Source organism: Pan troglodytes, chromosome 20 (genome assembly GCF_028858775.2).
Source record: "Pan troglodytes isolate AG18354 chromosome 20, NHGRI_mPanTro3-v2.0_pri, whole genome shotgun sequence".
Lineage (NCBI taxonomy): Eukaryota > Metazoa > Chordata > Mammalia > Primates > Hominidae > Pan > Pan troglodytes.
In genome coordinates this window covers 50,930,482-50,943,207 of record NC_072418.2, presented here as the reverse complement: position 1 = coordinate 50,943,207, position 12,726 = coordinate 50,930,482, and the positions used below count along the sequence as shown (strand labels likewise).

General features: G+C 48.0%; 1 protein-coding gene across 31 annotated transcripts in view; it reads left to right on the top strand.

Annotated features, from left to right (window-relative positions):
- The window catches only part of PLA2G4C (phospholipase A2 group IVC), a 62,801-nt gene extending 51,188 nt beyond the window's left edge, over positions 1-11,613 (top strand). For 28 of the 31 annotated variants that reach the window (XM_063801979.1, XM_063801970.1, XM_063801988.1 and 25 more), the window contains 3 exons: positions 4,413-4,584; positions 6,305-6,455; positions 11,071-11,613. In XM_063801979.1, coding sequence (XP_063658049.1) covers positions 4,413-4,584; positions 6,305-6,455; positions 11,071-11,116 — 369 coding nt within the window. In that variant the 3' untranslated portion in view covers positions 11,117-11,613. Of the gene's footprint in view, positions 1-4,412; positions 4,585-6,304; positions 6,499-11,070 lie in introns of all 31 variants that reach the window. The other 3 variants (XM_063801985.1, XM_063801967.1, XM_063801986.1) reach the window with 2 other exon arrangements.
- The last annotated feature ends 1,113 nt before the right edge of the window (positions 11,614-12,726 follow it).

The following is a 12,726-nucleotide window of genomic DNA, read 5'->3' as shown; positions in this document are numbered from 1 at the left end:
CAAACCAATAGTGGCTCAGTCCGAGTCCGAAAGCCTCAAAAGTAGGGAAGCCCAGCCAGGCGTGGTGGCTCACGCCTGTAATCTCAGCATTTTGGGAGGCCGAGGCGGGTGGATCAGAAGATCAGGAGTTCGAGACCAGCCTGGTCAACCTGGTGAAATCCCGTCTCTACTAAAAATACAAAAAAATTAGCCGGGCGTGGTGGCAGGTGCCTGTAATCCCAGCTACTCGGGAGGCTGAGGCAGGAGAATCACTGGAACCCAGGAGGTGGAGGTTGCAGTGAACCAAGATTGCGCCATTGCACTCCAGCCTGGTGAACAAGAGCAAAATTCCATCTCAAAAAAAAAAGTAGGGAAGCCCACAGTGCAGCCTTCAGTCTGTAGCCAAAGGCCGTAGAGCCCCTGGCAAGCCACTGGTGTAAGTCTAAGGGTCCAAAGGCCAAAAAACCTGGAGTGTGATGTTCAAGGGCAGGAAGGATCCAGCACAGGAGAAAGATGAAAGCCAGAGGACGCAGCAAGCCAGCTTCTCCCACCTTCTTCTGTCTGCTTTGTTCTAGTCACACTGGCAGCCAATTGGAGGGTGTCCGCCCACACTGTGGGTGAGTCTTCCTCTCCTAGTCAACTGACTCAAATGTTCATCTCCTCTGACAGCACCCTCAGAGACACATCCGGAAACAATACCAGCTTTCCAGGCACCCTTCAATCAAGTCGACACCTAATATTCACCATCACAATTGATTACACATCGAGGCAATCACACTTTTGACATATTGCATGAGATGAAAGTTTTTCCTACAAATTAGGTGGTTACAAAGTAATAAACAGAAATTTTTTTTTTTTTGAGACAGAGTCTCGCTCTGTCACATAGGCTGGAGTGCAGTGGCGCAATCTCGGCTCACTGCAACCTCCACCTCCTGGGTTCAAGCAATTCTCCTGCCTCAGCCTCCCAAGTAGCTGAGATTACAGGCATGCGCCACCACACCCAGCTAATTTTTGTATTTTTAGTAGAGACGGGGTTTCACCATGTTGGCCAGGCTGGTCTTGAACTCCTGACCTTGTGATCTGCCCGCCTCGGCCTCCCAAAGTGCAGGGATTACAGGCGTGAGCCACCACGCCCGGCCAATAAACAGAAATTTAAGCAAGACATATCTGTAACAATTTAACAGAACCTGATCGTCTAAGTTTTTTTCATTTTTCTCAAATTCATCTTTAATTCTTTCCATGATGGGGTTTATAAGGAAACTAACCAACATGTAGCTACTATAGTTGAATGTCAAATCTTTTTTTTTTTTTTTTGAGATGGAGTCTTCTGTGTCGCCCAGGCTGGTGTACTGTGGTGCGATCTTGGCTCACTGCAACCTCCGCCTCCCGGGTTCAAGTGATTCTCTTGCCTCAGCCTCCTGAGTAGCTGGGATTACAGGCGCATGCCACCATGCCCGGCTAATTTTTGTATTTTTAGTAGAGACGGGGTTTTGCCATTTTGGCCAGGCTGGTCTTGAACTCCTGACCTCAGGTGATCCGCCCACCTCAGCCTTCCAAAGTGCTGGGATTATAGGCATGAGCCACCGTGCCCAGCTGAATGTCAAATCTTTAGAAGGTACTTATGACAGTAAATTCCTCTGTAATACAGGTATGAAGCACCTTCATGATATTTCTGTTTTATGTGTAGAAAAGTGGCTGGGTGCAGTGGCTCACTCCTGTAATCCCAGCACTTTGGGAGGTAGAGGCGGGTGGATCACCTGAGGTCAGGTGTTTGAGACCAGCCTGGCCAACATGGCGAAACCCTGTGTCTACTAAAAATACAAAAATTAGCCAGGCATGGTGGCACATGCCTGTAATCCCAGCTGCTAATGGGGCTGAGGCAGGAGAATCGCTTGAACCTGGGAGGCGGAGGTTGCAATGAGCCGAGATCCCGCCACTGCACTCCAGCCTGGGCAACAGAGCGAGACTCTGTCAAAAAAAAAAAAAAAAAAAAAGAAGAAGAAGAAGAAGAAGAAGAAACACTTGTTGAGACTGCATCTCCTTTTGCTAATGAGTGGTTTCTAGTTGTAATATCACTCCTCTGAATAAAGAAGCCACCTTTGAGTACATAAGGAAAAATAACCACATGTTAAAAGGATAAGACATTACTCCGACATCTCTACTGGGCCATCTCTTCCTCTAGCACTTCAGAAACTTAGAAATTTAAAATATTCTTACGTTAACTGCAAGAACAAGATAAAGGAGAAATGCCCTTTTTCTTGAGATCACAACTATGAAGTCATATGTTTATGCAACTTCTGCATTTGTGTGCAAAACACAAACACACTGATCTTTTTTTAACTTTTAAGTTCAGGGGTTCAAGTACAGGTTTGTTCCATAGGTAAACTTGTGTCCTGGGGATTTGTTGTACCGATTATTTCATCACCCCAGTATTAAGCCTAGTACCCATTTCTGCTGACCCTCTCCTTCCTCCCGCTCTCCATCCAACGCTAGGCCCCAGTGTGTGTTGTTCTCCTCTGTGTGTCCATGTGTTCTCATCATTCAGCTCCCACTTAGAAGTGAGAACATGCAGTATTTGGTTTTCTGTTCCTGGAAACACATTTATACATTTATCTTTTTTTTTTTTTTTTTTTTTGAGACAGAGTCTCATTCTTGTTGTCCAGGCTGGAGTGCAGTGGTGCTATCTGGGCTCACTGCAATCTCAGCCTCCCATGTTCAAGCGATTCTCCTGTCTCAGCCTCCCAAGTAGCTAGGACTACAGGCATGTGCCACCATGCCCGGCTAATTTTTTGTAATTTTAGTAGAGACGGGGTTTCACTGTGTTAGCCAGGATGGTTTTGATCTCCTGACCTCGTGATCCACCCGCCTCAGCCTCCCAAAGTGCTGGGATTATAGGCATGAGCCATGAGCCACCATGCCCAGTCTCTTTTTTTTTTTTTTTTTTTAGACGGAGTCTTGCTCTTGTCGCCCAGGTTGGAGTGCAATGGCGCTATCTGGGCTCACTGCAACCTCTGCCTCCCGGGTTCAAGCGATTCTCCTGTCTCAGCCTCCCAAGTAGCTGGGATTACAGGCACCTGCTACCATGCCTGGCTAATTTTTGTATTTTTAGTAGAGACGGGGTTTCACCATGTTGGCCAGGTTGGTCTCAAACTCCTGACCTCAGGTGATCTGCCCGCCTTGGCCTCCCAAAGTGCTGGGATTACAGACATGAGCCACCACGCCTGGCCCACATTTATCTTAATTCTCCTTGCTTAGTTTTGTCAGTCAGCTTGCAGGACTTAACAGATGCCTTTCTAAGACACAGAGACTGAGATGTGTTTTATGTACGTTTAGTAACCTCAGTGCTACAGTAATGAGACATGCAGTGTCCTTTTGCTCTGGTTCAGGACAGCACGGAAGGAGGTCACAGGAAAGAGAATAAATGAAACTTGTTACAACTGAGAAACTACTTCTCATTAAGTTTCCCCATGGTGTCACCTTTATTTAATACTTATTTTTAAAATTAATTTCTCCTACTTCTTTTTACTTTCTTCAAGTGCAGCAAGTAGACAATTGAAAAGTACCTTTACGGCTGGGCACGGTGGCTCATGCCTGTAATCCCAGCACTTTGGGAGACTGGGACGAGCGGATCACCTGAGGATCACCAACCTGACCAACATGGAGAAACCCTGTTTCTACTAAATATATGAAATTAGCCGGGCGTGGTGGAGCATGTCTGTAATCCCAGCTACTCGGGAGGCAGGAGAATCGCTTGGACCCGGGAGGCGGAGGTTGCAGTGAGCTGAGATCGTGCCATTGCACTCCAGCCTGGGCAACAAGAGTGAAACTCTGCCTCAAAAATAAGAAAAGAAAAGAAAAGTACCTTCACGGTGACATTATATTTCTGTTACACATTGATGATGGAGAATATCTCATTTATCTTCCAAATACCCCTGTGAGGTGGCTATTACAGAGATCCTTTGCAGAGGTGATGAGATGCACCCATACCACATATCTCGTTGGGCTCCTGGGCTCAAATGATCTTCCCATCTCAGCTTCCTGAGTAGCTAGGGCTACAGGTGCACGCCCCCATGCCTGGCTAATTGAAATATATATATATATATATACTGTAGAGATGAGGTCTCCAACATCTTTCTGTGGCAGAGCTGGGATTCAAAGCCTCATCTAGGCACCATTTTCCTTGCCCTCTGAGTCCCGCAGCCCCCAGCCCCAAAGGTTACTCTCTAACCTCGCGAATGTTGTCTCTAGGTGGGCTGGGGAGTGCGGGTGATGGCAGAGGCTTACTCTTTCCCTTACGGAAGATGTTGTCCCTGTCCAAGCTGACCCTTGCTCTGTTGTGTGTCTGGGCTGTTAGCTGAGGTCCCGTTGGGTCTCCAGGCCCCAGGGGTCTTCTGGAGAGGTCTTGCAACCATTTCTTATTGCCTCCTTCTCAGACCATCCGGGCTACCACTGACTATTGCCGCCGCCACAAGATCCCCTTTCCCCAAGTAGAAGAGGCTGAGCTGGATTTGTGGTCCAAGGCCCCCGCCAGCTGCTACATCCTGAAAGGAGAAACTGGACCAGTGGTGATGCATTTTCCCCTGTTCAACATAGATGCCTGTGGAGGTAGGTGCGGGGAGGAGCAGGTGAGAAGCCACCTGTATTAGTCCATGCTCACACTGCTAATAAAAACATACCTGAGACTGGGTAATTTACAAAGGAAGAAGGTTTAATTGACTCACAGTTCAGCGTGGCTGGAGGAGCCTCAGGAAACTTACAGTCATGGTGGAAAGCGAAGGCCAAGCAAGTCACCTTCTTCACAAGGCAGCAGGAAGGAGAAGTGAGTGCCAGCAGGGCAATTGCCAGATGCTTATAAAATCATCAGATCAGCCGGGCGTGGTGGCTCATGCCTGTAATCCCAGCACTTTGGGAGGCCGAGGCGGGCGGATCACAAGGTCAGGAGATCGAGATCATCCTGGCTAACACAGTGAAACCCCGTCTCTACTAAAAATACAAAAAAAAAAAATAAATAAATTGCTGGGCTTGGTGGTGCGTGCCTGTAATCCCAGCTACTCAGGAGGCTCAGGCAGGAGAATTGCTTGAACCTGGGAGGCGGAGGTTGCAGTGAGCTGAGATCGCGCTCCTGCACTCCAGCCTGGGGACAGAGCAAGACTCCTTCTCAAATAAATAAATAAATACATACCATCAGGTCTCGTGAGAACTCAACTCACTGTCACGAGAACAGCATGAGGGTAACCACTTCCATGCTTCAATTACCTCCCACGACACTTGGGGATTATGGGAACTACAATTCAAGATGAGATTTGGGTGGGGACACAGCCAAACCATATCACCACCAGGCCAGGCCAAATGGAGCTGTGCTGTGCCCTGGGGACATCTTGTTACGCTCCAACATCTGATGGTTGAGTGAGTCATCCTGTCCACCCTTGGGCCTGGAAGATGCCAGGCTGCCTCTCTCGGTCTTGCATGTTTATGCATGTTGCTGCCTCTCTCTGCAGCCTTCTTGTCCTACCTGAATATCCAACCCCTTCCACCTGGGCATCCCACATTCCTCATCTAGTCTCAGGTGAGCAGCTGCTTGGAAGGCCTAGCATCCAGGATGGGTGGTCCTCCGGGGCCTGATTGTGCCACTTCCCACAGTGGGCTCCTTTTAGCTTGTCAGTCGTGTCTCCTGCGATGAGACTCCCATTAGGGATAAATTGTGCCTGTTTTCTTCCTTCATTTAACGAACATTTATTGGTTACCTATGCTGCATCAGCCGTGGTTCCAGGAGAGGCAGGCTAGAGTAGTAAAGAAGACAGGAAGCAGGGGGCCGGGTGCGGTGGCTCACGCCTGTAATCCCAGCACTTTGGGAGGCCAAGCCGGGGCAGATCACCTGAGATCAGGAGTTTAAGGCCAGCTTGGCCAACAGGGTGAAACCCCATCTCTATTAAAAAATACAAAAAATTAGCCAGGCGTGGTGATGCACTCCTGTAATCCTAGCTACTTGGGAGGCTGAGGCAGGAGAATCGCTTGAATCTAGGAGGTGGAGTTTACAGTCACCCAAGATTGTGCCATTGGACTCCAGCCTGGGAGACAAGAGCGAGACTGTCTCAAAAAAAGAAAAAAAAAAAAAAAGACAGGAAGGGGCATGGATCATAAAAATATAGATAAATCCATAACCTCATATGTCAATAAAACTTTATTTATAAAGCCAAAGTAGTGGGCCGACTGGATTTGGTCCACAATTGTAGTTTGCCAAGCCCTGATGTAAATAGACAAAATCTGCAGAATTAATTGTCCAAACTCACGATGCATTTTCTTTGTTGGTTTGGTTATGCTTCAGGTGATATTGAGGCATGGAGTGACACATACGACACATTCAAGCTCGCTGACACCTACACTCTAGATGTGGTGGTGCTACTCTTGGCATTAGCCAAGAAGAATGTCAGGGAAAACAAGAAGAAGATCCTTAGAGAGTTGATGAACGTGGCCGGGTAGGTGGGAGACCATAGTCACTCTGATGCCTATACTCGTTCAGTAAGTATCTGTTGGAGAACTTTCTCTGCAACAGGCAGGAGGGCTGCATGGGTGCAAAAAGATAGGCAGTTTCTCCCCTACTTGAGCTTGCATCTCAGTAGGGGACAGACCATGAACAGGGTCAGGAGTGAATGGTTTTCTGAAGAGTGAAGCAGGCTGTGTTCGTTTGCTAGGGCTGCTGTAACAAAATACCTCTAGCTGGGTGGCTTCACAGAAATTGATGGTCTCATGGTGCTGGAGGCTGGAAGTGTGAATTCATGGTATCAGCAGCACTGGTTCCTTCTGGGATCTGTGAGGGAGAATTTGTTCCATGCTTGTCTCCGTGTATATTGGTCCGTTTTCACACTGCTGTAAAGAACTACCCGAGACTGGGTAATTGATGAAGAAAAGAGGTTTAATTGACTCACAGTTCCGAAGGCTTAACAGGAAGCATGGGTGGGAGGCCTCAGGAAACTTACAATCATGGTGGAAGGTGAAGGGGGAGCAAGCACATCTTTACCATGGCAGAGAAGGAGAGAGAGAGAGCAAAGCGGGAAGTGCTACACACTTTCAAACAACCGGATTTCATGAGAACTCCGTCACTATCACAAGAACAGCAAGGGGGAAGTACGCTCCCATCAATCACCTCTCACCAGGCCCCTACCCCAACACATGGGAATTACAATTTGAGATGAGATTTGGGTGGGGACACAGAGCCAAACCATATCTCTGTGAAAGGAAAATGAAATCTCAGGACCCCAATTCACTATGCCAAAAGGAAAAACTTAAGCTGTGGCTGGGCACTGTGGCTCATGTCTGTAATCCCAGCACTTTGGGAAGCCAAGACAGGAGGATCGCTTGAGCCCAGGAGTTCAAGATCTGCCTGGGCAACATAGTGAGACCAAGTCTCTACAAATAATTTTAAAAATTAGCTGGGTGTGGTAGCACAAGCCTATAGTCTCAGCTACTCAGGAGGCTGAGGTGGGAGGATTGCCGGAGCCCAGGAGTTTGAGGCTGCAGTGAGCTATGATGGTACCACCCCACTCCAGGCTGGGCGACAGAGCAAGACCTTGCCTCTAAAAAAAAAAAAAAAAAAAAAAAAAATTAAACTGAAAGCTTAATTAAGCTGAGTCATGCAAGAAACTGTCTTTCCTTTTGTTCCTAAGCCACAGATAAAAGGCCACAGATATCTCCACAGGTAACTTACTCTATCGATATGGTTTGGCTCTGTGTCCCCACCCAAATCTCATCTTGAATTGTAATCCCCACATGTCAAGAGAGGGACCTGGTGGGAGGTGATTGGATCTTGGGGGTGGCTTCCCTTATGCTGTTCTCGTGAGAGTGAGGGAGTTCTCACAAGATCTGATGGTTTTTAAGTGGCAGTTTCCCCTGCTCTCTCTCTCTCTCGATCTCTCTCTCTCATCTCTCCTGCCACCCTGTGAAGAAGGTGCCCTGCTTCCACCATGACTGTATTAGGTTGGTGCAAAAGTAATTGCGGTTTTGCAACTAAAAGTAATGGCAAAAACCACAACTACTTTTGCGCCAACCTGATAAGTTTCCTGAGGCCTCCCCAGCCACATGGAACTGTGAGTCAGTTAAACTTCTTTTGTTTATACGTTACCCAGTCTCAGGCAGTGTCTTTATCGCAGTGTGAGAATGGACTCATACAGTTCTAGAAGTCAGAAATCTGAAACGAGTGTTATGGAGCAAAACCCAAAGCGTTAGCAGGGCCAACTCCTGCGGAGGCTCCAGGGGAGAAGCTGTTCCTTGCCTTTTTCAGCTTCTAGGGGCCACCCGCATTCCTTGGCTCATGGCCCCTCCTTCAGCCTCTTGCTTCTATCATCTCATCTCCTCCTTGCTCTGACCTCCCGCCTTGCTCTTATAAGGAAAGATCCATGGGATTCCACTGGGCCCACCCAGATACCCAGGATCCTCTCCTCATCTCAGGATCCTTAGATTAATCTCATCTGCAGAGTCCCTTTTGCCATGGAAAGTCATGTACTGGCCAGGAGCCGTGGCTCACACCTGTAATCCCAGCACTTTGGGAGGCTAAGGCAGGCAGATCACTTGAGCTCAGGAGTTCAGACCAGCCTGGGCAACATGGCAAGACACCATCTCTACTAAAAGTACAAAAAAATAGCAAGGCATGGTGGTGTATGCCTGTGGTCCCAGCTCCTTAGGAGGCTGAGGTAGGAGGATTGCTGAACCCTGGGGAGCAGAGGTTGCAGTGAGCCCAGATCACACCACTGCACTCCAGCTTCGATGACAGAGCGAGACCCTGTCTCAAAAAAAAAAAAAAAAAAAAAAAACACATACTCACAGGCTCCAGGGATTAGGATAGGGACATCATTAGGAGACATTATTCAACCTGCCACAAAGACACAGACACAACCAGATGACAGAAGCCAGGGGAAGAGTTGGAATATTATTCTGAATATGGTGGGAAGCTGCTGTTAAGTTTTGAGCAGGGAAGTAGCTTTATCTGAGTCACCTTTTCAAAGGCCCACCCTAGCTCCTGTGCGGTTGGTCCCTAGGTGAGATAATTAGCACCCTGAGGAGCAGTTTGGGTCAATGACCTCAGGGTCGCAAGGTAGAGGGAAGAGAAAGCCATTCTGGGCCTCTGGACCAGTCTATGTTCCCCAGAGAGTTTCCCCAAAAGCCCTACCTGGCATGGGGCAAGGCGGTTATTTGCTGCTCATCTGTCTTCTAATGAGGGGTTGTATATTAGTTTGCTGGGGCTGCCATTAAAAAGTACCACAGAGGCCGGGCACGGTGGTTCACACCTGTAATCCCAGCACTTTGGGAGGCCGAGGTGGGCAGATCACGAGGTCAGGAGTTCGAGACCAACCTGGCCAACATGGTGAAGCCCCATTTCTACTAAAAATACAAAACTTAGATGGGCATGGTAGTGCACACCTGTAGTCCCAGTTACTTGGGAGGCTGAGGCAGGAGAATCGCTTGAACCCAGAAGGTGGAGGTTGCAGTGAGCCCAGATCATGCCACTGCACTCCAGCCTGCTGACAGAGGGAGACTCCGTCTCAAAGAAAAAAGTACCACAGATCAGGTGGCTTAAACAACCGACACTTATTGTCTCACAGTTCTGGAGGCTGGAAGTCCAAGATCAAGGTGTGAACAGGGGTGGTTTCTCCTGAGGCCTCTCTCCTTGGCTTGCAGATGGTGCTTCCCTGTGTCTACACATGATTTTCCTCTGTGCCTGTCCACGCCCCACCTTCTCACCTGTAGAACTCAGGGCCTATTTATGCTTATTTGTTGACTCTCTCTCCTCATAATAAGGTGTGCAGCAGTGTGGGGTCAGGAACCACATCACTTTGCTCACCACAGTGTTCATTCTTTCATTCATTGATTCCACAAACATTTCCTGGATGCCTGCTAGATCCAGTCTGCCCAGGTTCTGCAGCCATGGCTGCATACAGGTCAGATGAGGCTCTTGCTCTTGTAGAATGTACCTCCTCCCGGGGGGGCAACATGACATAAACAGGTAAACAAAGGAGTCAACTGGATGGCCATGGAGAGTAAGTGCCGTGGAGACGACCGAACGTGCGGTGTGCTGAGGAGTGAAGTGAAGGCTTTTTAGGAAAGGGTCTGGGGGTCTGGGAAGGCATCCTGAGGGAGAGACCTTTCACCTGGGGCTGAATACTGAGAAGGGGTGGCCATGAGGAAGTCTTGGGGAACAGAATTCTGTGCGAAGGAAAAGTAAATGCAAAGTGTCTGGAGTGGGAAAGACCTTGATCTGTGTCTTACCTATGTCTATAACATTCTGTACTAATATAAAGGCATATCTGAGGCTCGGTAATTTATAAAGGAAAGAGGTTTATTTGGCTCATGGTTCTGTAGGCTGTGCAAGAAGCATGGCGCCTGTATCTACTTCTGGTGAAGGCTTCAGAGAGCATCCAATCCTGGTGGAAGGGGAAGGGGGGCTGGCGTGTTACATGGTGAGAGAGAGCAAGAGAGAGAGAAGGGAGGAAAGCACCAGTTTCCTTTTAACAACCAGATCTCAAGTGAACTAATAGAGCAAGAACTCACTCATTACCGCAGGGAAGGCACCAACCCATTCATGAAGGATCCACTCCCATGATCCAAACATCTCCCTCTGGGCCCCACCTCCAACACTGGGGATCACATTTCAACATGAGATTTGGAGGGGACGAATTTCCAAACTATATCAGTCTATTCGAGGAACAGAAGGAAAGCTGTTATTGCTGGATCAGGGTAGGGGAAGCACGGAATGAAATGTGATTGGGGAGATGGACAGAGATCAGATCTTGTGAATTCTGGCAGGTATCATGACATTCGATGTAGGCCAAAGAGTTACCTCCTAGCCCAGCTCCTGATACATGCTTAATAAGCGTAGTGTTGGATAAATAAACGTTTATGTGGTAAAAGTAGATCACAAGAGCTCCACAGGAGGAGGTGGTGGAGCTCCAGCTCTTCTCAATGAATGAAAGAATGGATGAATGTCTTTCTCCTAAGTCATGTTTGACCTGTAGAGGCTTCCAGGTCTTCTAATCTTATCCAATGTGCAACACTGCCTACAAAGCACAGTGGTAACTTCTAACTTTCCTTTCTCCCCAGGCTCTACTACCCGAAGGATAGTGCCCGAAGTTGCTGCTTGGCATAGATGAGCCTCAGCTTCCAGGGCACTGTGGGCCTGTTGGTCTACTAGGGCCCTGATGTCCACCTGGCCTTCCTGTTCTTCACTCCCTTCAGCCACATGCTTCATGGCCTTGAGTTCACCTTGGCTGTCCTAACAGGGCCAATCACCAGTGACCAGCTAGACTGTGATTTTGATAGCATCATTCAGAAGAAGGGGTCCAAGGAGCTGAAGGTGGTGAAATTTGTCCTGCAGGTCCCTCGGGAGATCCTGGAGCTGGAGCATGAGTGTCTGACAATCAGAAGCATCATGTCCAATGTCCAGATGGCCAGAATGAATGTGATAGTTCAGACCAATGCCTTCCACTGCTCCTTTATGACTGCACTTCTAGCCAGTAGCTCTGCACAAGTTAGCTCTGTAGAAGTAAGAACTTGGGCTTAAATCATGGGCTATCTCTCCACAGCCAAGTGGAGCTCTGAGAATACAACAAGTGCTCAATAAATGCTTGCTGATTGACTGATGGATTAGCTGTGTGTGTGTGTGTCTTGGTCTGCCACCACCCCTGCTGCGGCCCTTTTCACCCTCTGTGTACCCTTTACTTGTTCCTTTCTTCCCTTCCCCCTTTCCTTTCCATCTTCTTCCATCTATATCTCAGCAATTAAGCATGGTGGTTCCACAGCTGGGTTTGGATCTTACTTCTGTTATCTGCTTACCATGAGAACATGGGCAAGAGCCTTCGCCTCCATGCCTCAGTTCCATCATCTGTAGAATAGACCATCACGGAGCCTGTATCCTAGAAAGGCTTAAATGAGTTAATGAGTCTCAAGACCTTAGAATAGTTAGTCTGGCACCGACGGAGTTCCAGAGCAATTATTATTCATACAGGCTTTCCAGAATTAAAGCAGGACTGTTATGGGATGAATTGTGTGTCCCACCCCCACCAAAAGATGTGGCCATTGTAACCCCCAGTGCCTGTGAATGTGACCTTGCATGGAAATAAGGTCTTTACCAATGTAATCAAGTGAAGATGAGGTCATTCGTGTGGACCCTAATCCACAATGACTAGTGTCCTTATGAAAAGGGGAGATTTCGCCGGGCGCAGTGGCTCACGCCTGTAATCCCAGCACTTTGGGAGGCCGAGGCAGGTGGATCACAAAGTCAAGAGATTGATACCATCCTGACCAACATGGTGAAACCTCATCTCTACTAAAAATACAAAAATTAGCTGGGCATGGTGGCACACACCTATAGTCCCAGCTACTGGGGAGGCTGAGGCAGGAGAACCGCTTGAACCCAGGAGGTGGAGGTTGCAGTGAGCCAAGATCATGCCACTGCACTCCAGCCTGGCGACAGAGTGAAGACTCTGTCTCAAAAAAAAAAAAAAGAAAAAAAAAAAAGAAAGAAAGAAAGAAAAGGGATTTAGGGGAGGGAGAGCATTACGACAAATACCTAATGCATGCAGGGCTTAATACCTAGATGACGGGTTGATGGGTGCAGCAAACCAGCATGGCACATGTATACCTATGTAATAAACCTGCATGTTCAGCACATGTATCCCAGACTTGAAATAAAATTCTTTTAAAAAAGGAGGGGGGATTTAAAGACAGAGACAGGCATGTATACAGAGAGGAAACCAT